Here is a 26396-nt window from a genome sequence, read left to right on the forward strand (position 1 = left end):
ATCGATCGTGTTTCGGATCGCTCTCATGTGCCGACGACGACGTCCGACGTGGACGCGGCCTCCTGCGATTCAGCAATCTCTTTCTTTTTCTCTTCTTGGTCCATCCCCGATATCACATAGACTGGTTGCTGGTACGCCAGAAAATGCTGGTCCGCCGCTAACGTTTTCGTCGGATCCTTCATTTTCATCTGAAACGATACATAGGTTAAAATGAATTAATATTAATTTCATTGTTTCTCCGTAGACAAGGTGGTGAACGTCGTACCTTTTTGCGGTACAACATCAACAGAATCAACAAGCTGCTGATTATGAAAGCGCTTCCCGCCGCCAGAACCAGCGTGGCTGTCTGATAAACGGGCGTTTCCACTTCCGTGAGGATCTCCCGTTGCTCCAACGCGACGATTCGACTCTGCATAGCCATTGGGGTCGACCTGTGCGTGAAACGGGACGTCGTCGCGTCTGCGTACGATTCGAGCATCGAGAGCTTCTGGATTCTGGTCAACTCCTCCAAGTGGAACGCTATGTCGACCTTGTTCGGGCCTATTATCTCGAAGCTGAGTATGGCCGAGTCCTGCCCGATCTCCACCCGTATCCCATTCTTCACTCTGGCGCCCAGGTCCCGTAGAAGGTCCTCCGCGTGTTTCACGAACGTGGGTTCGTCGGTGGCGAGGAATCGACCGGGGAAACGTAGAGTGACTTCGACAGCTTCGATAGGCGTCGGTACTGGACACAGAAAATGGAACATTTTTTAATGGAAGGTAGGACAATTTTCAAAGGATATTTTTTATATATGTCCTGGACTTGTTAGCGGACTCATCAGTAAAGCTTCCTAGCAGGTCTTGCCTTAGGCAACGGGATATTAGATAGGAAATTCAACTTACAACAAATATTCGTTCCCTTCAAAAAAGGCTCCGATCCGATAAGTTGATTGCCAGCCTCGTCGACGCACCAGCACGTAACAGCAGCGCACTGGGTCGGCTCGAATCTACCCTGACGGTCGCATATAGCCGGAACGTGGCCTCTGTCCTTCATCGCTTGACACCTGGTGCCAAGCACCTTACCGACTTGTTTCTCGTCGGTCTCCAAGTTGATCAAAGAGTTCTCCATGAACGCCTGGATCTCACGATCGATTTCCTGCACCACCGGTCCCCTGCCACCCCTTCTAGCTTGCCTGAAGTTACACTTGGGCTCGGGTCCTCTGGTCAGAGAGCCCTTCACGGGCTGACCCTTTCTGTTGACGCACCAGCAGACACCGACGTGCTCCAGGCACTGGACCGGTTCCCACATCCCCGTTCCTGGATCGCATCTGGGCAGGAAGGCCGGTTGCTTCAGCCTCTGCGACGTTTTCAAATTCTTCTCGCGGACCCTCTCGCACTGGGACAGCACCGGGCAGACAGTGTCGCAGACCAAACGACTGGAGAAATCGTTGTGGCCTAGCGCACACTCGGTCTTCTTTCTGCACTCGTTGTGCTCAGGGTCGAAGTACCATCTGTTGGTCTCGTTCAATCCCACGGCAGAGTTGCAGGGTACCTTTCTAGGCGGCTCGAAACAGACTTCGCGGGGTTTTGGGCAGCAGACAGCGTACTCGTCCAACGGCGAGAGCTCGCATTTGTGGGTGGATGGACAATGATGGCCGTGAGGACCGCAAGTCGCCGGCGAGTCGTCCTGGTCCAACAACGGCGACCCGTTGGGGCACGGATTGTCCTTCTTGGGTAAACAGACTGGTACAGGAGGACAGGGGGGCACGCTGCAGGCAACCTCCACCATTCTACAAGCTTCGTTCTCCCCGCGACACGTAACGCTCTTGCAAGGATCTCGACAGGAGCACGTGGGACAGCCGCTGTCCGGGTCCAATTCGAATCCTTCAGGACAGTCGAGCTTGCAGTCGATCTCCGGACACCTGAGCGGCGTGCTGCACTTGGGTATCACTCCTTCGAGGACCCTGGTGCCCGCAGCTTCCCTGCCCTCCTCGTCCACGCACCAGCACATCCCGTTGTGACATTGAACAGGCTCGAACGCTCCGCTGCCATCGCATCTAGGAATGTAAGTCCTTCTCGCTGGCTTCCCCGACTCTCTGGCCGCGTGTTCAGCCACTGCTCGCGCGTGCTGGCAAGCCGTCGCCATCACCGGTGTCACGCACTGCGTTCCACAGCCTGTGGAGCAACATTTCTCCGTCGTGGAACATTCCTGGTCGTTGCTGCACTGTAGCTCGCAGCTCGAGGAGCTTGGCACGAGGTAGGGGCACTGACCTGGCTTCATGGCCAGACAGGCCGGAACCGCTGGACAGTACTGTCCGGAGCCACAGTTCACGTCGACCATCGTGCAGGTCTCCTGAGCGCCGCAGGTGATGTCTTTGCAGGGATCGTGGCAACGACACTGCTCGCAACCCGTCGCGTCCACCTCGTAGCCGTAGGGACAGGCCAGGTCGCACGACAGCGTTCCGCACAGTTTCAGGACATCTTTGATCTCGTTGCAGTCGCTGCTGCGATTCACGCCGCTCTTCAACGTGACCCCGCGATCGTTGACGCAGGAACAGATACCCTGGTAACACTGCAGTTGCTTGTAACTGCCGTCCTTCTCGCACTCGGGCGCTGGTATTGCCAAAGACATGTCATCCCGCGTACCCTCCATGCGGTCGTTGAACTCTCGCAAGTACTCGCACACTGAAACGGAAGAGTTTCAATTTTTTTGTAAATAAAATTAATAAGTAAATAGTAGCGTGACTGTTACTCCAAAGAGCAATCGTACTTGTTTGCGTCTTCGTGGAGTTCGCTGACGTCATACAGCACACCGACTGGTCGATTTCCGGCACGACGGTGCAGTTGTAGTCTTGCGGACACGTGTCGTTCGCCGAGCAAATCACCGCGTTGCGCTCGTCGTCGATCAACGGTGTCCCGTAGACGCAGGGATTCGTGTAAGCTTTCTTGGGTTTGCATTCTGGTTTCGTCGGGCAGAGAAAGTCCGGGCAACCGTCCTCCCGACTCAACACACATTCCTCCTTCTCTGGGCATGGGAAACTGGAAGGCAGAGACGTTTGGAATTAAAAAACAGTGTTACAAGACGGTTCGTTTCATTGGAGGAGCAGTCTGGTCCGGGAAGGCCATATTTAGAGTTGTTCAAAGTGTTATAACTCTTGAGTTTTATTTAAAAACAGGACGCAGTTGGGTTTCCTCAGAAATAAATGTACGATCGGAATAATCAAAGTTACAGAATTGTTTATCGAAAGGGTTAAAAATTCTTTTCTTCCGCTAATCGATTCTCACAATGTTTCAGATCAGACTACCCCCATTAATTATGGTTGCACGCTCACCCTTCGCACGGATTGTCGCACTCGCAAGTGGGACACCCGGAGGCGTCCGTTTTGAATCCGTATTGGCAAACTTGGGCGCACTGTTGGGAGACACACGACGCCGGGAGGGACCTTCCCTTCGTTATCGACTTGCAGTCGACCTTATCAGCCGGCCCCATCGACCCCGATATCTTTCTGCCGTTGGTATCCACGCACCAGCAAACCAAACCGTTTCTCGAGCATTGTCTGGTCTCGTAACCGCCGTCTACAGCGAGGGAAGACACATTAAATAAACGAATTTGGAACAGGAATTTATCATCTTACCATCCGTACACTGAGGAACGTATCCGCGTCCTTGTCTCTCGGAGATGCTCAGTATCTTCGCCAGCACCCTGTCCCGATGGCAGGCGCTGAGGCTCTGCGCGACGGTGCACGCTCCGCCCCCGCAACGGTCGCTGTTGCAGCACTTCTGCGGCGCTGGACAGTCCAAATCGTGCTGGCAAGAATTCCCGCAGGACGTCGAGGCAAGATCCTCGAGAGGACACGTCCCCGGTCTCTGTAGAGTCAGGCTGGACGGGCAACAGACACCGTACTCCTGTTTCGGCTCCACTCGGCAGCTGTACATCGGCGGACACGTCGGTTTACCCGGCGAGTCGCCGCAGAGGAACGGCCTCGGCGAGTCCGTGATCTGCAACGGTTCGCCGGAGGGGCAGATCGTCAGCAGCGATTTCGCTTTACGGCAACTGGGAATCGGCGGACACGGCGGACGGGCGCACGTTACGTCGATCAGCTCGCACGTTTGGCTGGTCCCGGGACAGGCGATCCCGCGACAAGGATCCCGACACTCGCATTTGGGGCAGCCCGTTTTCGGCTCGATCTGTTAACGGGAAATCGTTGGTGAGCGTTGCACGGATTAGTCAACGTTAACGCGAGCTTAAATTGGTATTTCGTTGCAGGTACCTCGAAGCCCAAAGGGCACAGCATTCGACAGCTGTGCGCTGGACACTCTCGAGGATGATCGCAGTCGATCACGTCCTTGGCGGGTCCTCTGGTCCCAGGTACCTCGACACCGATCTCGTCCACGCACCAGCAGCTGTTGTAGCGAGGATGACACTGCACCCTCTCGAACTCGCCGGTCTCGTTGTTGCATGTCGGTATGAATTGCGACGGTCCGTGCGACCCGAGGGCACGCGACCTCCTCACGGCTGCCTGCGCCAATTGCTCGCAACCGGTCAGCTCACCGACGACGCATCTGAATCCGCAGGCCGTCTTGCAGCAACGCTCTCCCGACGCCTGGCACTGGAAGTCATTTTTGCAGGCCGGGGATCTCGACGGACACACGTTCTGCTCCTCGAAGGATGGGCATCGACCTAGCGTCTTCAACGATGGCTCTGCAACGCGATTACGGAGATTATGGTTACATTTATCTCTTCCTAAATAAAAGAAGCGAATAAACAGGATCCCATCTAACGTCCAAAATCCCGTTGGCGCATGTGGAGAGGTATTTATTCGGGAAACGTCATCGAGCGGACGGCAATCGGATCGTCGATGGCTCCGGTAACAAGGAAGCTCTTTTATAGGTCAGATCGAAGCGAGACCGATCAACGTTCGGGTGTCCCGCGCGAACAGAGACGGCACGAATCGCCGCTTTTATTCTCGAGCACGCTCGGACCAAATTGTAGCGCAACGATAATAATAATAAAAATAGCCGGAGTTGACCTAACGGTTCCTCGCATCCTACTGCCACACTTACTTTACGCTTACCTAACGCGACACCAGCGCGTTTCCAGCGGTGGCCTGCAGTAGTCGCGGTGAGACTTGGAATCTTATTTTACGATGCAACTAGGGACTCGATATCCGTGTAGAACCTTCTCTAACTCTTCTAACGCGGTGCAAACATTCCGACAGCCTTCCCGTAACCCCTGGGAGTCATTCCTAAGTCGTCTCGAGCGTGAAACATTTTACGCTTCGACGTTGACGATTCGAAAGAGGTCAAGTGCGCTTGACGATATATTCGATGAACAATAAGCGTATCGAGAAAGGAACGGTACGACGAGGGATCGAATTATTATGATCACTGGTCACTTTGAATATGGCGTGACTTGGTATTGACGCTATTGTTATTTATTAAAAATTAGAAATTCTCGATTTTAACGCAACGTGTGCATTTTATTACAGATATCGCGTGTGCTATATTCAACCGGAAGCATCGATGGAGGCTGAGCCAGGTACCTTGCACAGCATTCGTTCGGCGAAGACAACAGTTTCGGTGAGTTTGTTATACACGAATTACCATTAATTATGCATAAAACCGGGATAGAAATAGCGTTAAACGCGGAGCTGACGACATCGCGTTCTGGGAGCGTTCGATACCGTATAAAATTACGTTACGTCGTGTAGAATTCAGTATACGAATAATTATTAAAAACTATTTGATACGTCCTACGTGATCGAAGCCTCGAGCATACTGTAAAAATTATGCAAAATTGGCCAAATCGTCTGACCAGTTTCAGTTTTCGAATGGCCGGTACAAAGCCCCAGAAGCTCTTTGAAAATCTGTGGGCAGCATTGAAAAGGTGAATGTCCACTGAGCGCAATTTTCCACCAACATCGATCATTGAACTCGACGTCCAGAGTTCAAGCATAATAGAATCAAATTTCGTCACGGTATTGTCGAAATTTTGTAGAAAGTATCGTTCAGGTTCGATAGATTTATGGATTAAATATTTATACGTTGCTGTAGGTGTAATTAATTCAATATATAATCGCTCCAAAGTAACTTTAATCCTCGCCTAGTAGACTCATGGTGCGTTACATCGAAAACCTAGTATATAATTGATAAAAATAAAATTGAGATTCGCGTGAAAATGGACTCCAAAGAATATTTTTGAGAAACAATTCGGAATCGAGGGTGTTTGAGGAAAGAATTTGGTGGATTTTGCAAATGTGTCCGCGTCGTTTTGTTCGTCCACTGCAGACGTGTATGAATACGTGACCTAGGAGTGGTACGAGGTTGCAGAGGGTTAAAAAGAAAAGGGGACGAGCCGCCTGTAAAGGTTTCGAGCCGACAAGATCGGAGGGAAAGTGTGCGCGAACACAGACCCACGTCGAACGTATGGAATATCAATAGCCATGCGCCGCGGCTGTCAATCGACTTTTTACTTTGACTCTCTATACGCCACGTACTCACACCATTACGGACTTTGTAAAAGTCCAGTGAAACTACCGAGCACATCCGATTACCCGAATTTCCGGTTCGTTGACCGTCGTCCTCTTTCTACCTGCCTTTCTCGCTCTATTACAGCCGTTCTCGCTGTTAATCCCCGCTGCAACATGCGAGTTTCGCTGTTACGACATCCGAGGCTCGCGATTAAATTCCACGTTGCATGATAAAGGCTTAAGGCTCGTTGGAACGTGACGAATGGTTTTCTAACTGAATTCGAGCGACTCGTTTCCCCGTCTTCTTTATTTACGGATCGTAAAATCATTCGTTACCGATAATTATAATTCGTAATCATCCTGATATAATCGAGCAGAGGACATTGTACGCGGTGAAAGGCTGCATCTTTGAAACGGTTAAAGGTAGACAAAAAACTTTACGACGTCCGCGTTTCGCTGTGGGGGCAAAAACGGGGAACGCATAATACGTTTAAGGTGGGGAAATGTTGCAAAGAATGTCAAAGACACGGAAAAACAGAGAGGGGGGAAGAACATCGAAGTGACAGAGAGAGGAGGGGGGAATTGGTAAAAGGAAAGATGCAAAAGCGGACGTCGACGAAGCGCCAAGGAATGTGCTTTAACGGTGCGAGAGAAATTCAATTTGTTTATTGCCGGTAGCACGCGAATCGTCCCGGACCTGATATTTATCGCGAGGTCCCTGTATCCTGCTGTAACACATTGGGAATCGATTAACCGTTCGAGGCAATCCCGGTACGCGACGGTGCAATTTAACCTGGCAATTAATGTCTCGTTAATTATGTCATCTATCCTTGTACAGGACGGTGGCGCGGCACGTCGCGTTATAATCCCCGACAAATAATTAACTCATTGATTAGAAATGCTCTCCCGGTGCCGCGCGGGTATCGATACCCGTCTATCCTCGATGCACGTACCATCCGCGGTGGGAATACGCTTGGGCGTTTCGTGAAATAAAAAAAAATCGCAACGTTTCAGCGTTTCAGACGCCCGCTGAATATTTTAAAACCCTCCCTCTGTTGCGTTTTAATTCCATTTATGGTAATCCGGCGGTTCGGTGACTTTTCACGATTTTTCCTCGACTCTCTTTTTTAGTTAGGACTTATTAAAGGTTTCTTGAGTGTTTCTGTTAAGTTGCAGACCGCCATATTGAATTTACGGGAAACAACGCAAGTACAATAAAAAGGAATAAGAAACGTGTGTTTAGAGTATTTATCGAACGAGCAAACTGCGGTAGAATTTACGATGAAACGTTCGCGAAGGTGGTCGAGGAAGATCCGGGGGCCTGTTGTTGGCTTTTTTGCCTGCGGTTCTCGCGACACCAAGGACGAATTCGGTTCTCGAAGTCCGATCACGTCCGCGGCGTCGCATTATATGCAGATGCACGGCCGTTTTCGAGAGAGCCTTTCCTTTTTTTTTCTTTTTTATCGCCGCGAACACGAACACGAACACGGGAAGAGGCTCTATTGTTTGCTAATGGCCGCTCTTTCAATAATTCGGGACCAATCATTACGGACGAGCGAGTCGCGGCGGGCGGGGACGTGGGAAATAAAATAACGTACGAGGGTTGAAAAGAAACGAAAACGAAAAAGAACGGACGTACCTGCTGTGACTGATGATGACAGAGACAGTAGCAGCCAGGTCGATGACACCCACACAACGGCGCAGGTAAGCCCACCGTTGCAAAAATCACGGCGCATCCTCGGCGCATCAAGTGATTTTTAAATCGGCCGCTATATCTGAAATTATCGGAAAATTCAGGCGTTACTGGCTTGCGTCGAGCTTGTGTTCCCATCGATCGTACCAAAATATTCGGTTCACGAAGTTTCGGGAAACAGAATAGTAACGATAGCTCTACGAAATTAACGTGGGAGAGATCAGTTTTGTTCGATGTTAATAAAGCTGTCCAAGGGGGGAAATGTGATTAACATGTTAATATGTGACGTCGTTTTCCGTATTCGCCACCAGAGGGCTACGCTCTTGACTTTCTCGCAAGCGCTCGTTTGACCCTTCGATATTCCGTGTTTAATGCAGGATCTGCTAGGAAACCTTACTGTACGATATTATTCGATGCAATTCCATATCATTAAGATATTCCGTACGCGATGAATCAATATTTGAAGCAATACATTTCCCCGTCTCTGTTCCTTTCCGCACCGGAAGCCGCTATTAAAGTTTCCCGAAGCCGTGCTACGCGTCCCGAGCCAATAGAGGCCAAGATTATAGATCTGTAATGGAAAAAGTTTCTCCTTAAAGTCAGAAGTCGTCGACTCGAAAGCACAAAACCGCGATGGCGTTTCATTTATCATCGAAACGGTTCGACGGAATTAAAAAATATCGACTCGAGCGTGTTTCAACCCCCAACCGACACGTTTTCCATCCTGCAGCTTCAGAATAAACAAGAGTAATATTTACATAAAAATTCCACGTCGATGTAAACCGTGATGCCGGTAAATTTCAAATTACGGGTACGGCCTTGATTGATTATATTGGAAAGCTATAAGTTTGTTTATATCTTGTGAAAGTGGATATCGCTGCTACCAACTTATCGATGTATGACATAATGATGTACAAGGCTATACGTGGTAAGAAATAACAAGCACCAAGGATCAGATACGTATTGGAAACGGGGCTGAGCATCGACTAAGGTCTCTAAGAACTTGCGTTAACTCGTTACAGAAGAACCTCGATAATTGCAATGGGAGCTGACCGTTCTTACGGGTGTCGAGACTCTGCAATTATCGAGGTAACTGATTGAATAAGGCGAAACTTTCCTCCTATCAATTTCTCCCATCTTCAACTTCCTTCGTTGCTGATAATATCCCATAAATATTCGGAACAGTTCCGGTCCAATTTGTTCACAAATTTTGTTCAAAAATATCAATTTCTCGATTGAGGCTTCGTTAAAAAGTTATTAAAAAATTAAATTCAAAAATTTCAAATCTTTCTGGAAAAATTATTTTCGGTCGCAGGAGTGAATTACAATCATTTTTTAAACGAATTGGTATTCTTGATTTTCGTCTCATTTTGGCCTCTAGAATCTCTCGTTAGAATTTTTCCCAATATAAATAAAAGAGACGATTGTAGATTAAATAATTTGACTAATGGTCGATGATTGGCGGAATACGAGGCATTCCGATTAATTTTGCAATTCAAGACCGTCGATCCACGAGTTTATTGCTTGGCGGTTTCGCTGTTAAATGATGGACGGGAAATAATGTTTTAATTCCACGGGCAAGTGGCGCACTCGGTGAAAAGTATTCTTGGAGTCAGGGATGCGCCGCGAGATAGGATTCTCAGCCTCAAAAGGAAGAATAACAATGGAAGTTGCGTCTCCTTATTCGTTATGCCGCGGGGAATATTCTAATGCGTCCCTCTCCGTTATTCATGAGGCGAAGTCGGCTTCGGGATCTACGAATTGTCGGGACGGCTCTCGTTTCTTTTCTTTCCCTTTGTTCCTCGTTACAACTTCGACGGAAGACGTTTCTTTTCGCCCTCCGTTCCCGGCTCGCGAATATTTTCATCGTGACCCAATAAAAAGTAAAAGACGAAGAGAACACAGAAAATAGAAAAGAAGCGTATCCTTGACCACGGAAACACTCTGTAATATTCTCTCAAATTATCGCTCGTAGTCTTCAAAGTTCCGTCGGTCTTATAATCCGTTAAAATCGAGCAAATAAAACGGCGATCCTCGAGTCGTTGACTCTGGCTATTTTTTAAGCAACGAATAATTTAATTCTCAGAGTGCTCGTAGCGTACGGATTAAATTTCTTCGGGTGGATCCTTCGCTCGCGTTTGATCTAATATGTACGCGCGGAATTTCTACCCACAGATTCAATTGCAGAGCCATGGCCACGGAACTAATTAGAAACGTCATTAGAGAAATATCTCCGTGTAACGACTATTATTATTGCCTCTGTGATACGTCCGGTTCTCCGAGATAAAAGAAACCGAGTATCACGGAGGATTTTCGACCGCTACGAAGTCATACGCGATTTGAATAACTTCTGAGCGCTCGAAAAATTAATCCACCGGATGTTTTGCTTTAATCTCGAGGGCGGCGTTGGGAGCTTCCTCTTAATAAAGATTCCGTGGACGGACATTTTTCCGCAGAAATTCAATTTTAATCCCAACTGGGGGGAGTTTGTCGCCGTCGCGCGCCGCGGAAATGCACGATTTCCGTCTTTCCCGCGGCGGATATTGCTCGCATCGATTGTCACGTTACATGTGCGGACATTGGAGAAAAATGGGCAGCTTTTAGAGACGGGGACAAATTAATACGAACGCTCGTGGAATTTTCAACTCGAATATTTTTCTTGGAATTTATATTGCAGTGTCTTGTTAGCGATAAGATGTTTTATATCTTCGCGAGAGCTGCCCCCATAGTGTTAACGTTTTTTTCGAAGCACCCTATATTTCGGGATTTATACGAGCGCCGTGAACGGAGCTGTTCGACGGTGAAATTACCCACGGTTACATCCTTTGGGAAGCCTTTGAATTTAGGGGTGTACCCCGTCCCATGAATAATGCATCGGGAAAGACTGTAACGTGGCTTGAACCGCTCCAACGTCATGGTAATTACATCGATAATCGCGTTCAGATTACGCTCGTGCCCGTTCCACGCCCGCCATCGTTCTAAAATACACATCTAACGTGTGCTATGTCCTGGTAATTGATACTCGGGGCGTCTTGCTTTCTTCTGGAGTTCAGATCGTAGCTGGACTTTTCAGAAATTTCTCAATTCCAAAAAGTGAAAATCAATTTTCTCCAATTAAATAAAAAAAAAAAATCGAATTGTTAAGCAGATGAGCACGGGACGGTAAAAGTTCTGTGAAACTTGACGTGCAGGGTGATTCAAACGGTATCGAGACGTTTACAAGAATTTATCGTTCCTTAATTAAGTGCAATATTGGCCAATCTCTTAAAGAATTCTCGCTTTTATTTACATATTTCATTTATTGCCGTTGAATAATACATTTTTGAAAGCGTTTTATTCCCTCGTGGATTGCTTTATTCGCATTATGAAATACAAAGCACGAATTATTACGAAATTACAAGCGTCTTTCTCGTAAATATATGTATTATATTTAATATCGAGTTTCGAAGAAGTCGCGTGAAAAACGACGTTCAGAATGCGCGAGACTAATTATTTGTTCGTTTGTTTAATTGGAGAAATGAAATTAATTATAATTTCATGCCATTCCGTGCACCATTTTCTGGCGAACGAAAACTCCTCGAACGTTGTCTTATTAAAAAGGCTATTTCAATTATATTTAACGGAGGATTAAATGCTCCAGAGGCGACAGGATCTTTTTCAGGTTCTACTGAAAATTACCCAACCGTACTCGGCTATTTTTAACGGCAATGTACATCGCGATACCTTCGTATATCATGCTCCAAATTTCGTAGAACAAGTTTCGAACGATTCATCATAATATTACACCGCGCAACTTTGAAAAGATCATATTTCTTACGAACCCACCCAGCCCCCGTCTAGCCTCCATTTTAAAAACCTTTCGCTTAATGCTTGGCCACGATTGGCGCGCAATTTGAATGGTCCACGAAACGGAATCGTTTCGAGCATCTTTTCGTCAATATTTCTTCCACGAATTTATATAGTAAAATGGATTCTTTTTCTAGTTAAAGAGCAGATCTTTGTTGTAAATTTCATCGTCGTAGTGATTTAAAAAATAAAAGAAAGAGAAGACGATATCAAAGGGCCCGTGCAGGAGAAGATCGAGGGTTTTCTCAAGGCTAATAGAGAATATGTGGGTCACTTCGTAATCGCAGTTCCTTCCGGGTCGAGAGCTGCCCTGCCCTCTCGCGTTGACTTTCTATTGTCGTACTCGTGCTTGAATCCGCGTATGACGGTGCTCGTGCGTCATCGGCGGAACACTTTTCGTCGAAAGGTACTTTTAAACGAGTTCCAGAGTACGGTCTCTCCGGATGATGATCTCTGGTCGCGGGTCATCGCCCGGATGGAAATCCTGAACGACCAACGAAGTCGAATACCGGAATCGAACCGGTGGACTACTTAAAAAAAAGAACCCGCGTTAGCTCGTATCCTTATTCGTGAGTGATAAGTGGCCCAGCGGTACGAATCTGGGTTCGATGAAAATAGAAAGTGCGCTCGTATCGTCCATAGTCTCCCGCTAACGACCGCCATCGGAATCTCTTGTTTGGAAGTCTTCGGAACTCGAGTAGACTCGAACGGTTGCTTGGAATCAGTTCTCCAAGGATCTTGAAAACTCACGGCAACTACCGGGAACTCTCGAAACCGTCGAAAGTTCTTGAAAAGTCTCGGAATTATTGAAACCCTTGACTTCCTTGAGTGTATCGAAAAATCGCGGGGATGTTGAATGCTCGAGGGGGTGGAAAAATCTTAGTTAACTTTGTTCTTGCAAGTTTTATTAAGCAAATAACTCGATGCAACATTTTTATTTCCCTCTGGATGATTTGATTGTATAATCGAGTTGAAACTTTTCGTACGTCTTGGATATAAAAAATTGTAAATCGTAGAATATTCGATGCCTTCTTTTTACGCCAGCCTACGTAACGATGAAAAAGTTGTTCTTAGAGTTACGACCGGTAGCGTGCATCGCGGCTCCTGCATAACAGAACGCCATTTTACGTCGTCGATTTACAACTTCCTACATTTTTTCCGGACTTTCTTTCGCTAGAAAGCTGCTTCTCCTCGCGTGAATAGCTCACCGACGATGGTCGTGGCAGGAAGTCCGCCACGACGGGCCAAATCTTCCGAAACGCGGTCGAAATTTGAACCGTAAATTTCTTATATCGTCGAGCTCCGGTTAAAAGGGTCAGGTTAAAAGGTTGATTTAAAAACGGTCCCGATCGTCGACGGATTTCCACGGCAATCGTGCCTCGCGGAGAAACGGTAATGGACGCCCATTTGTAACTCGAATTCCCGCCAACTGTGCGCCGTTGACGCGGAGAAGTTCAGAAAGTTTCAGGCATCTTCAAAATCAACTTTCCTGCCGCTTTCTCTGTAAACACCATCGACGAGAGAGACTCGTCTCGAGACGAATGGGCCTCGAAAGTAGATTCACGTCGAATTTTCTACGCGAGAATCCATTCGTGGTCAACGCAGGGATCGTCAACGGGGGGGAAAGTTGGGGAACCGAGAAATATTATTTTACCTGGCTCTTGCGATATTCAATAGCCAAAAACAAGCGTGTTCCTTTTATGGTTTCGCGGGATTGACGAGCCGAATTTTTGATGCGGTTTCTTCATCGTGTTGTGTGCAAGTTACAATGTACAGGGTGACCCTGTACTTTATCTCGTGTCCACTTAAGTAGTATTTTATTAAAAATAATTTTTAAGTAAAATCGTCATATGTATACGCGTAAAGCGTTGCAAAGAAGAAGAAGAAGAAACTTGCTTCTATTCTGGACTCTAAGTAGAACATTCCACGAGCCACTTATTGTCAGACGTACACTTCGTAACCTCGCGTACCAAACAATTAGCGACGACTCCGAGACGCGCTGCCGTCTGCAAAGCTACAAAAGATAATCTGGTGCTCGTTTTATTTCATTGTACTACCGATGACACTATGGATGAAATCATTCAAACGACCACCACTGTTGCGTTTTCAGTGACTCTGGCACGATTTGCATTACTGAATACAAATGTGACGGCCGTGACAATTGAAAGTTTCATCGCTCTTATTGGAAAACCCAGATCTATGTCGACTGCTATTTTTAGACCGTTGAACTCCGCAAAGTGAGCGCAACGACGAAAAGAAACAGGTCGTTTGGAATCACTTATGACTCGACCGAATAAATAATTGCGTTTTCCAACAAGGGGAATCCCTGGTTCGCTGAAAACGAAGCCAATGGCAGCGGTAATGTCCATGGGAAGCCACCAGGCCCCGTTAGGTCGCCAGCTGTTGTTCGGGACTCGTGAAACCAGGCGCGAAACGAGGGGGAGGCTGGGGGGCCTTAACCCTTTGCACTCCAAATTATATAATTTTTGTTACTAGCAACTCCCAACGCTTTTAAGTGTTTTATTTGAAATTTACGTTAACTAAAAAATAAAGCAATTTAAACAAATTCAATTAAATATCTGATGTTGTATTTTGTAATTTTCAAGTGTATGATATCTCTTGGAACTTGTTTCGCAAAAAAAGATTGATTTCCCTTCTTCCTTCGAAAATGAAATTGAATTCTATTGGTTCGAATTTGAAAAAATGTCGAGTCACGCTCCACACAGGAGTGCAAAGGGTTAAGTCCCATCCTGTAGCGGGCCTCATTCTTCAGGTTAAAAATAATTTTTCGACGAAAGGTTGATAAAAAAGTGGTGCTTTTAGGGTCTGTTACGCAAAGATGCACCCTTGGTCCGTCGAACGGTTGAGCAGCTGGCGAGAACAACGAGTTGGCCAAGAGTGGAAAGTTGTCGAACGAAAGGGCGGGAAACGTTCTTCCGTTTTAACCGCGCGTGGCGCGTAGAAGCATCTTCTTAATGGGGCACAATATCGCGGGTATGCATATTGCATGCAAAAGGTAATGGTCGTTATTGTCTAGATAGAATCCACTTCCTGGCGAACGGTGCTTTTAAGGGACCCCCGTGCCTCGCCTCTGACGTCGAAGTCGACCATTTTCGAGCAAGACCTCGTCAATCGAGTCGTTCATTACGATAGTGGTACCTCTAGCGAGTAAACAACTTTTACAATTTCAACAGTAAGTGGAAACTGACAATGAGTATGAGAATTTCAATTAAGCGATGCTCGTTGCGATAACAGTATAAACGTTCGTAGATATTAGGTGTTTGAGTTGGATCGCGCTCGTTCGCCAAGTTTTCGATTCGCTTACCGTTAACGTTAATATTATTCGTGGTTTTATCTCGCTGTTTCTGTTCGTAAAGTACTCGTTCGCTTGCAAGCTCTCCCATCCATCGATCAATTGATCGAGGAAGCTCGGGAAACCTGAAACAACCTCCGAACTTTTCGCTGGAATTTCGTAAAACTTTGAAAGCAGTCGATTTTTCTGTTATCCTGTTGTTAACGTAATAAAGACGCCGCAGGGGATATTTATCATCCACTTTTGCGCACATCAGCATTGAATTCAATCTGGAAAGGTGTGTCAGATCATTATCGAACCGTACCGGCCGTTAGGACGTCGAGGACTGTTATCTTGAACACGTGAGCCATTCGCGAGTCTCGAAATACCTCATAATCAGTCTTCGATGTCCGCGCGTTGATATATTTGCAGCCAGAACGATGGGGATTACAAAAATAGAATTGCAAATGCAATCTTCGTTCGCGAAGAGGTACAGTTACAGAAAGATAGATCGTTCTAAATTATGCAACGTCTTCCTCCAGCGATTCTTCCCATCTTACCATTCGCATGGAACAGTCCCGGGGTCGATCGTACAAATATCGTTCCAGATCGCCGATCAACAAAAGTCCAGCGAAGTTTCACGAAAAATCATAACGATCGTAGAAAGTTCGTTTAGAAAACGGTTCGTACGCAATTACGGATTCGTAATCGTTACAACCACCGTGCACGCCATTTTGAAACGCTTGCGGAGCAACGTGGCCCGCGGTGCTCGCTCGAAGATCGATGTCAAGAAGAAAACGCCGCGGGTCATTATGTTCCGATCTGATTAACGCGACCGATACCGCGCCTCTGTTTCTCACGACCGACCGCGGAAACGTTCCGCGGCTATCGCGTGTTCCAGATCATTTCTGTGCAGTCTGTGCACACGCGGTAGAAAGTTGGAACGCGCGTTTTCCACGCGCTACTAATGATACCGTCTTCGCGCCGACTGTCCCGCATTGTGCGTCCCCGTGAAAAGAGCAGCCTCGAGAGAGACCCATTCCGCGAACTGTCCAACGCGTACGAACAAAAAGTAGAGAAAAAAAAACACACACACAAATGGAAGACACAACAACGTGCCTCGAGAGAGTCGCGTGCGTCGCGACGTTTCTGGCACGCTTTGTGCGCGTTTTCCATTCGGCTGTCGCGTGCCATTGTGCGTTCGTGTAGCTCGCGCAACGAAATGGGAACGAAGGAAAAACTGCGACGCGAATTCGCGGGACGTCGTACAATAGGTAACGCGCCGATTCACGGGAACAGAACGGGGAGAACGTTGGACGAGATTCTCGAAACCGGCCACCTTCTGACACGCTTGCAGTATTCGAACAGCGCGGGGAAAACGGCTATAGTCGGAGCCAGAGTCGACCGGGCACGTTCAAGGCCGTTTCCCCCACCTCCATCTGCGTTAGACACTCCCACTCTGTTCGAGAAACTACTAGAAGCCTTCTTCAGAACCTTTTCAACCGATTAAATTTACTTTGCTCGTATGAAACGTACAGTCGCCACGGAATGTACGTTGACACGTCTCAAAAGTGCATATTTTCCATTTTAAATCAATAATTTATGAATTAATTGAGAATATATACTAACTGGTATGTGTAGCACCAAAGAGGACATAAAGTTTATAATAATGACAGAAAAAATTAAATAACTTTTTTATCGATTATGTTGACAGCATTGAAAGATTCGTAATCGAGTGTATACTTAACGATAAAACGACATAATTAATATGAAGTTTGATACCCTTTGTTTCTTATAACCTCTTTAAGTCTTCTAGGACGTCCAGATTTCGGTTGATTTTCTGCAGTTCCATTCTGTTCTCATCTATGCACTATTTTCCTTACACCTTCCGCAGAAATGTTGAAATCAACAGCAATTTTTCTTAAAGAATCTCCTCTTATTCTTCCGCTAAATATTTGTGACCTTTCTGCAGGTGTGATTTGTCTAGTTTTCGGCACTATAAAGCAACGTTTATAATTTAAAGTGGTATTATATGTAGGATATTGCTCAACATTGAGAAAACAACAAATAAATCATTGATCAACACCTATTGTACAAATATATTATAACAAAATAAGCTCAAAATTGCGTGTCAACTTACTTCCCGCGTAAAACTCTAGTTAAAAACTAGTTTCCTGAACTAAACTGAACAGTAAGCTAGTAGAAGTAAACGATAAGTGATAATTAACTTCAGAGCCAGGAAAATATAATGTAAACACTTGGCTTTTCATCAGAAATGCATACATTCCGCGGCGACTGTAGCTACGATTTACCAAACGTGTAAAATTGGATGTTATAATAAGTTGTCGGTGTCCTCGAGCAGCCAGTTGATTTTGCGACGACTGTACCGAGGTTTCGCGCGGAAAGGAAACGAACCGAAAGACCGAGGAACGTTAAAAGATTCATCCGTGTGCGCGGAAAAGCCTCGAATGGATACGGATAAACGAGGGTTCGTGGAAACGCACCGAAACTTCTCTATTTTCGGGGGCTAGGGTCGCGTTTTGCGTCTCCTTTCCACTCCGAAAACGAGGACGTCCCAATTTCCGCGAGCGCCGACAGATTTTCCCCCGGGAAACGACCCGTTCAGGAAATCTCCTCCGCGCTGCAAACACGAAACGTTGGATATCGGAGGACACCTTCGAATTTTGAATAGTTTTCGCGAATCGAGTTAAATTTTTCCACGAAACTTCTGTTTCCACAAACCTCCGTCGAGAAAATTTATCATTTTCATACGGTCGAAAATAAGTTGCTCTCATCCTGTTCGCTCGTTAAATATGCATCGACGAAGACGATTCGTCGTGAATCTTGAACACGTTCCTCTCGTATTTCTCTTATAGAAGCGAACGCAAACACGTGATTTCTCCTTTTGGCAGTTTTATTCCGGCGGAAAATTTTAACCTTTAACGCGGCTTCGGGGGATTCCCTCGTACGTTTTCGCGCGGAATTTTCACCCCTGCGAGCAAGGGATGTTCGATCGAATTGTCCTTGCTTGCATAATAATACGTATCGTTGGAATAGATTTCGTTCCGAGATTGAAATTTTAATTCGTCGCGAAGAAAATCCACGATCACCGTTGCGATGACTGGGAAATAACGGCTCGCCTAACGGTGATATCTTTCGCATTACGCGGATGTGTCATAAGCCAAGCACTCGGCTCCTTCTCGTTTTTCTTTTCGTAATCATCGGGACGGGATGCCTTTTAATTTCCACGGTCATTTACGTTCGAATGCAAACGTGTCGGAAGACAGTGTTCGGTCGAAATGGTTGAGAATCCATCTTAGTTTGATCCGGTTAAGCCCGATGCACGCGTTATCGACGTTCAACTGCAGGAATCTAATAGAAAAGCTTTCCAGAGGACGCGTAACCGCGTCTTTAATGATCGCGACTGGTTCACAAAGGATGGTAAACGGTTTCTTTGAGGAGAACCGCGGCTACGTAGCAGCTTTCTTCGTGAAACGCTATTGGAAATTCTTTGTAGCGGTCCCCGGAGGAACCGGGAGAACTCCGTGACTACCAAGTGGTTGATTCAGCCATATACATTGCGAGCACAAAGAACGTTGGTAAATATTTCGTACGAAGTTGTTATTTAAATTGCTTCTGGGCTGCCAGAGGGGCCGGTTAATATCGCTCGAAACAGACACTCGGGACTCTGCGTACCGAAATTATTATTACTCTCGATGTTAATAGCAGCGTGCTACGATATTTCATACGGGAACCGAACGCGTAGGAGGAAGAAAGTAAAATTGATCCTGAAAGGGATGGTCGTATTAGGTTAGACGTTTTATCCAGACGCTGTACACTGTCCACGTTCCCCTTAACCGGGTACTAATCTTTCTTTCACAGTACACTTACGCGCCAGTATGCCCGGAGATGTTAATTAACCTCGATCTTAGAGATAGAGGCTTAAACTCTCTACGAATACTTAAAAAAAACGAAAGCAGTACCCAACCTATTCACAGATGGATTAGTTTCGAGCGCGTAAATCATTGGTACTGGCCTGTGAGATCTATAAACCGTGAAATAAAAATGTTGAATGGCCACGATGAACAATGCAAAATTTTTCTTTGTTTGATAGCAACGGAGTTATGTCAGATTCGCGTTAATTTCATGAAAGTCGCGTCACGTTGAATGCTACTTACGGGAAGCGCGGCTCAACGGACAAAAGAGCGAATGTTAACGAAGAGAACCGGGTTCCAAAGGAGATTTTACATCGGTGACATTCTGTTTGCTCGCGAACCAACTGCCAAGCTTTTAACCGCTTTCAACGGCGTACAACTTTGTGCTTTACTTTCCCGTAACGAGCATGAATTCTGAATTATAATTAATCGTGTTCTTTGATAAACATCGATTCCACGGTAAACTAATAACTTTAATTAACTGATAACTGCGCGTAACTGTGCTACGTAATTATTTGATTGCCTCTTGGGTATCATATTTTATTACCGTTTAAACCTTGATCGATCCAATAGTTTCCAGGAATGCAATCGGACGTAACGAAATATTCTGCACGCGTGATATCGTACAATTTTACACCGACTGGCGAAAAAAGGTTGCGTCTATATTTCAAGCCCCGAGAGCTAAAAATTAGCTCATTCGTCATCTCGAAATGCTCCGATTATATCGTTTTTTGCGCCGAAAAACACTGATTACAAAAGCGTATAAGCTACAAATTGTGGGAACGACCCCGAGCATAAATTCGACGCGCAAAAACCACTGAAAAGAATTCGAAGTAAGATAATTGGTACCGGTAGTCGACCTTTTAAAAATTGGTTACATTTCTTGCCCTGCAAAGAGTTTATTTCATACAGAAAATATGGGTTTAATCGTTTCTTCTCGAACCTCGATTATCCGGTTGACCCAGATTGCCTCGGTTTGCTTCGGTCCACATTATGCAGACTAATCGAAGTTATATAGCGGTGTCTTTTTAGGGACCGGTGAACGAGACATCGATTTTTCAATCCAGGTTTTTTCCCCGCCGCTTTGTTCGCGGGCCAAACAAGAAAAAAGACGACAGGCCAATCACAGAATATTTCTATGTGTGTTTTACGTGGCTGTACACACCACGAAGGCCGGAGCCAACCATAGAACAATGGATAGATCGATACACGACGATAGTTATTTAACATGGTGCTTGCGGAATAACGATTTTCTGATTTTAATTAGCCACGAATACAGGGAAGTTTTAAAAGAATTATTTCCATTGAAATGCACTCTTTAGACGAATGAATTAAATTACAATTGAGACAGTATGCTATAAAGAGATACGGAGTGCCTCTGAAGACAGTAGATTACCCCGTTCCTGTACAGTAAAGGTAATTGATCGCGTATGTACTGCGTACAGATGAGAAAATGAGACCCATGGGACCATCAGACTTACAGACTACAACGTAGACGGTAGTTTGAAGCCTCTTGGGACTCATCTGCTCATCCATTGGTTATACCAGTAATTGGCACTTGAAATTTAGACGGTAACTGACACTTTGAAAACAATTTCCAACAGCCCATTTCATCTGCCAGACATTAAACATTTTACAGAGCCAAATAACTCTGTTTGCTTCTTCCCAAAGTTACCCAATGTTAACCCTTTGCAATGTTAACTCCCATGTCATTCTTTCAAGTCCAAACCAAAGAGATATCATACGCTTGAAAATTGCAAAATATAGCAGTAATATAAATGAAACAGATATTTAATTGAATTTGTTTAAATTGTCCTATTTTTTAGTTAAACTTCAAATAAAACAGTTAAAAGCGTTGGGTGGTGCTGGTAACAAAATTGAAATATAATTCGGAGTGCAAAGGGTTAATTATGATTTTCAGTACGCGCAATATTGTTTAAATTTCAAATTGCCTGAACTGAAGGGGTCTGGTGCTAGAATTTTCGACGTCGACAGATGTCAACCACTGGGATCGTTTTAGGGTACGCGCGCAGGTAGCTCGACGTAATTACATATCGCACACCTGGTGCATTCTAGCCCTGTAAGACGATAAAGTTGGCAAATTTCGTGCGATCCATAAAATGTACAAAAGACATATCTATAATTTCTGGAGGACAGGATTCTCTCGTTTTTTTCGCTCCTAAATTATCAAAATGACATACATATATAATCGATGTACGACAGCAATTAGACTTGACTGTTTCATTTCTATTGCAAGTGTAATCTGATGTATAAAACGATAATTTGTTTCACTTAACCGTGAAGCTTTAAATCAACTCGTATTAATAGATTGTAAATTTAGGTGGCAGGTAACGTTTTATCCAATAATTTCAAGCATGTAATCGTACGGCTGGAATAGAAATGGAAAGGTTAACCGAACGACTCGCTGTATGTTTAAGGCCGTATTTTCCATCGAACAACGTCGATCGTAGAGAGACGTGCTTTGCACAACGAGGCCTTAATAAACGAGACGGGGGCAGAATGTTAAGAAAGCCCCGCGATACGATTGATACACGGGACGCGTCGCGAGATGCGCGTTAAGCGTCGTTCGTGGCCGCGAGGAACGAATGGCCGCCGTCTCGGTTTCAGGGAAACGCCAGGCCAGCGTAGAAATTGCATTCCCCGTTGCCGTTTAGAAAGTGCACGCACAAGCGAACATGTACCATGGATTTCGCGGGAATTAATTGACTCGGTAATTCGCGAGTCGGGGATTTACGCGGCGCGATCGTTGGATTCCGTGCGCATGCGCAACGAAGAACGCACGAAACGTCGATTGCGCGATCGCAATTAGAAATAAATACAGACTGCTTCGAAAGACGCGGCCAAAAACAAGGATTCCATGTAATAAATAAACTCTAATACTAATTATTAAGTAAAATAATGCATACATCATTGGAAATATTGATATTTATTGGGCAGCTCAACGTGTATCGCTTCCGTTGTCAGAGAATCGATAGAGGATGAAAGTTGCAACATAACAGCATAATCGATATAGTTAGGAGAACCCGTAACCCGTAACCCGATTACATTTGCCACGATACGATTATGTGAAATCATGCGGTAATTAAAAGATAATTAGAAAGTTGTTACGGGCTTGAAAGATTTACGATTATGATTACATCGCAATTAGATGGCAAGTACTGTGCGATTGCAGTGTAATTGGTTCGTATCGTATCGTGGCAGACGTAATCAGATTAAATTTTGCCCATCTCTCTGTACTCTAAATTCATTCGATTATTTACGACCGACGATTTTTTTTATTACCAACAACCACTTTCGTTGTACTTTCTAATTCGAATAAAAGATATCATTGGAGACGTAAATGCTTCGAAATCGGTTGAATAATAAGGAAATTGCACAACAATAACACGTTAAATTCTAATAAATATGGGTTTGTAAGCCTCTCGTTCCTTTACGTTGTACAAGTATACCTGAAGTACCCATAGAAATTGTTTCAATGAACGCGAGGGAACTTTATGAATACATTTACTTAACCTTTTCTCGGTGGAAACTTTTCAGAAATTCTAGAAAGTACAGACAATGTAATTAAAAGTCAAGGGAAACTATTGATTGCTATGGACCAATGCAATTACTTAAAATGACCTGCATCCTAGAGACGAGAGGTTCGAACCATCGTTCTTAATTTTCAGTCGTAAAATACACATTTTCGAACGAAATAACATTTTTCTCACAAAGGAGTATATATGCATCTGTTTGCCTTTGATTAACTTTTGTAACAAGTAATCTATACCAAGTGTACTGCGCAAAAATAAAAAAAAAAAAAAAAAAAAAATAAAGGTCGGAATCAGCAGGAATTTCAGCTCGTACTGGGTCAGACGTTTTACACGCTCTTCCACAGGTTTGCAACTAAGCAAAAAATACTCGGCACCGCATTGATCTTAACGCATTTACCAACACATTTGCATAGAAATGGAAATTACTGTGAAAGTAATTGTTAAAATTGATATGTTAAAGGGTGTATTTCACCAGGTTTCTGCGAACCAGTTTAGTTTCACTGTGAAAAGTAATTTTGTTCCCTGAATAAATACACATTATCTATTTACTTTGTAAACGGAAACTCTTCTGTAAGTGGAGCGCGGGCCAAAAAAACCGACGCAGCTTTCACGCGAAATGAAAATTCCTTGCGGGAGGTTTTTAATCAACCGGAATAAGAGGGTAGATGAACACGTGGAACGAATTTCTCCTCTTCGCGATCAAAACGACCAGATAAAATCGCCTCGAAAACGCGCGAAACTCCACGAAAATTCCAAAGCATCGCGGGACTTTTTAGTTCTGGGCAATCCACTATCCAACTTCTGATCGGTTGAAACAAATGTTGGAAACCAGGTGTTCGTGATCTAAATCGGTAGTTTCGATCTCCCTCGAAAAAGCCTTAAAAAAAGATGAAAGTGGAATAATATTGAAATATAGGGTCGAAATAGTTAGAAAACTTTTATGATAAAAGTTTCGAGATTAGAATTTATATGGCCGGTTCGCGTTGTTCAAAATAACGTTCCTCGTAGCTAGAGGCTAGAAACTTTCACAATTTTTTAGAGAATTTGATAATTGTTATTCAAGCTCCGAAATGCCCGACCACGAAAAAAAGATTAAATTCCTCTTTTTTCTTCTCTCGAGTCGAATTTCATCGGCAAGAGATCGTGTCTAATTTTAGCGCTATGTTTCCCGTGACGCAACTCTTTCAAAAATCGCTAAAATTCGTGCATAAATTTTGCATACACTTTGCATACATTTTGTCTAGTTGATGGAAGAAAGCACGCGTACGCGGTGAAAATGTAAAAAAATATCTCGTGACCGGAAACGGTTGGGTGAAATCGATGATCGATGGGTACTCACCGCGATTTCGATTATCCAGGGGAGTTAACGCGCAGCAAATTAAATCCTCGTGGCCCTCTTCCTCGCGGGAACAGGTCTCGCCGCACAAATGTCAGTTTCCTAGCACTGTTTCCTATGGTAATCGGATTTCCGTTTGAAATTCGGTAGATGCGCGTGGCGCGTGCACGGCAAACCCGTTTAATCGCGTAAGGTGGAATCGACTCTCGTTTCGTTCGTGCTTGAAATCCGCGGCGGCGGTCCGTTTCACAAGTTTCGCGCGTCTTTCGCCCCGTTCAGTTCGCGTCGAATGACGTTCGTGCACTGTCCTGGCTCCGCTGCGTTCGGCGGAGCCGTGCCTCGTATGATGACCCCCTTCTAGAATTCTACGGCCCTGTCGACGTACGCCTGCCTCTGGACACCGGCGTAACGGCCACCGAACAACCACCAATCTGATCCTGTTGCGTACAATCGGCTACGATCGAAATTCTCGATACCCGAAATCCTAAAAAACCTGAAAAAATTCAATCTGTCCCGGCACGCGAACGATAATTCTAAAAGATACGATGCTCAACGATTTGCCAACAAACCGAATTTGGTGTACGTTTTATTCGTTTCTCTGACCAATTTAATTGAAAAATAAAATTTTAATCGATATTTATTTGTATCGTCTTATAGGGTAGATCCATGGAAATTGATTAACTAAACCGCTCCTTTGTGTTTCCCCCGTTTGTATTGTCGCGCGGAGTGATTAATATAAAACGTACCATCGAGTTATTTCCGGAACGCAATTCCAGCACTTTGAAACGGTATTGGTGGGTTTGCTGTGATACAGAGAATGAAAAGCAAGTCTCCGAAAAGACAATTTAACGGACGCATGATAGATGGTTCGGTGTCAACTTTGATGAAAAACAAAACCCACGAGTAGAAAAGGATCGATGATTGATCCCGCGCGAAGTAGATTGATGGAACGGGGTTTGAAAAGTAAAACAAATACCGGATAAAAAGTTTCGGCCGAACTGTATTCTTTGTTGTAAGGGAGACAATAAATTTCAATTTGACGTATCAATATCATTGGGGAACAGAAGAATGAGATCGATCGCGATATTGCATCGCCGCAATAGTGCGCTTTGTAGTACCGTCTGGCATTAATTTATTCATCAAACACGTTTTAATTAACGCTTTACGCTGGCCTCAATTTCTCAGGACAATTTATCAACAGTATTCGAAAACAATACTCCGGCTACAATAACTCGAACGCGCCGGAAACGTATGGTAACTAGGAAACAAAGGGATTTCATTTGATCAATCATTTTATTTATTTCGATGGCTTACACCGCGTATATTCTACGCTGACAGTTTTTTTACGGTGTACGAGTATCACATTTTTAAATACTGTAAATAAATTTTGCTATAACGAATGCTTTTGTTTCCTATTTGTCACCGAATTCAACATTATATCTAAATACAATATATCTACGCTATAATATTTATTTTGCTTAGAATAAATACAAAATATTGTACAAAAAAAAAATAACTTTCTACGCTTATTAAATAACACGATTATTTCTGACATTTGTTGTAACATTTGCTTCTGTAAATACCTCGGCGAGTACCTGTTATACTTAATTTTTAAGAGACAGAGACGACTGTTTACGATCAAAGGATCGAGAATAGATCTGGATACGTCTCTACGCACCCCCATGAATACAATAGCGAGAAATTGAGCGACTTTCAGCGAAACGTTCGCACCGTCTCGTCAACCGTATAAAGAATCATAAACATTTATGATGTTACCGCTCGGTGCTTACATTTCAATAATAGATGAAACGGGCCATCGATCGGCCGGATGACCCAAAACCATCCGGAATTACACCGTCGCAGCCAACTTTGCCATGAGACACTGTCTACACAGGGTGAACGACCTAACTTAAAAAAATTACATACAACATTACGAGGAATCGATCGTTCGGTTCGATGGGACCACGCATATTGCAATAAACTTTACTATAATTCCAAGAGTGAGTTAAACGATTAAGACAAAATTCCGGCGACGACGTTGGCAGCTTTGTTGTTCTTCGTTGTTCGAAAGAAGGCCATAGCCAACGGTAAGCCATGGGAAAAATTCGTGCGACTCCGCGCGAACACGTTCCGATATTCGATTCTGGAACATATTGCTCCTCCAAGTTTACGGTACACTTCGCAGTGTCGGCCATAGATGCGAGAGAAAAAGTGTGGCCTTCGAGTAGCCGCAGTGCTTTGAATCTTATTGCGTGTTGGGACACAAATTCGACGTTTGAGGATCTCTTGACA

General features: G+C 44.9%; 1 protein-coding gene and 1 long non-coding RNA gene across 2 annotated transcripts; one reads left to right on the forward strand and one right to left on the reverse strand.

The window, feature by feature from the left end:
- Positions 1 to 25924, reverse strand: LOC122398828 (cysteine-rich motor neuron 1 protein). Its single transcript, XM_043399050.1, has 9 exons — positions 24108 to 25924; positions 8088 to 8223; positions 4250 to 4680; positions 3614 to 4166; positions 3311 to 3554; positions 2749 to 3017; positions 882 to 2663; positions 266 to 723; positions 1 to 188 (listed from the first exon to the last, which is right to left on the reverse strand). The coding sequence occupies exons 2-9, from the start codon at positions 8182 to 8184 to the stop codon at positions 24 to 26; spliced, it is 3999 nt and encodes a 1332-aa protein (XP_043254985.1). The 5' UTR covers positions 8185 to 8223; positions 24108 to 25924; the 3' UTR covers positions 1 to 23.
- Positions 4741 to 26033, forward strand: LOC122398830. The gene is made up of 3 exons (XR_006259225.1): positions 4741 to 5394; positions 5468 to 5558; positions 25908 to 26033. It is a non-coding gene; the product is annotated as an uncharacterized LOC122398830 (long non-coding RNA).
- Positions 26034 to 26396: the final 363 nt, after the last annotated feature.

Source organism: Colletes gigas, unplaced genomic scaffold (assembly GCF_013123115.1).
Source record: "Colletes gigas isolate AHSC1104 unplaced genomic scaffold, ASM1312311v1 Colletes_gigas_Sc00012, whole genome shotgun sequence".
Lineage (NCBI taxonomy): Eukaryota > Metazoa > Arthropoda > Insecta > Hymenoptera > Colletidae > Colletes > Colletes gigas.

What these genes read in the sequence shown, in the direction of transcription:
- LOC122398828 (XM_043399050.1), bottom strand. Translation starts at nt 8,184, where the DNA reads ATGCGCCGTGATTTTTGCAACGGTGGGCTTACCTGCGCCGTTGTGTGG. An exon ending in GAAGGGAACGAATATTTGTT is followed by an intron (nt 724 to 881) that starts GTAAGTTGAATT and finishes TTCTGTGTCCAG; the next exon opens with TACCGACGCCTATCGAAGCT. An exon ending in TGATGTTGTACCGCAAAAAG is followed by an intron (nt 189 to 265) that starts GTACGACGTTCA and finishes GTATCGTTTCAG; the next exon opens with ATGAAAATGAAGGATCCGAC.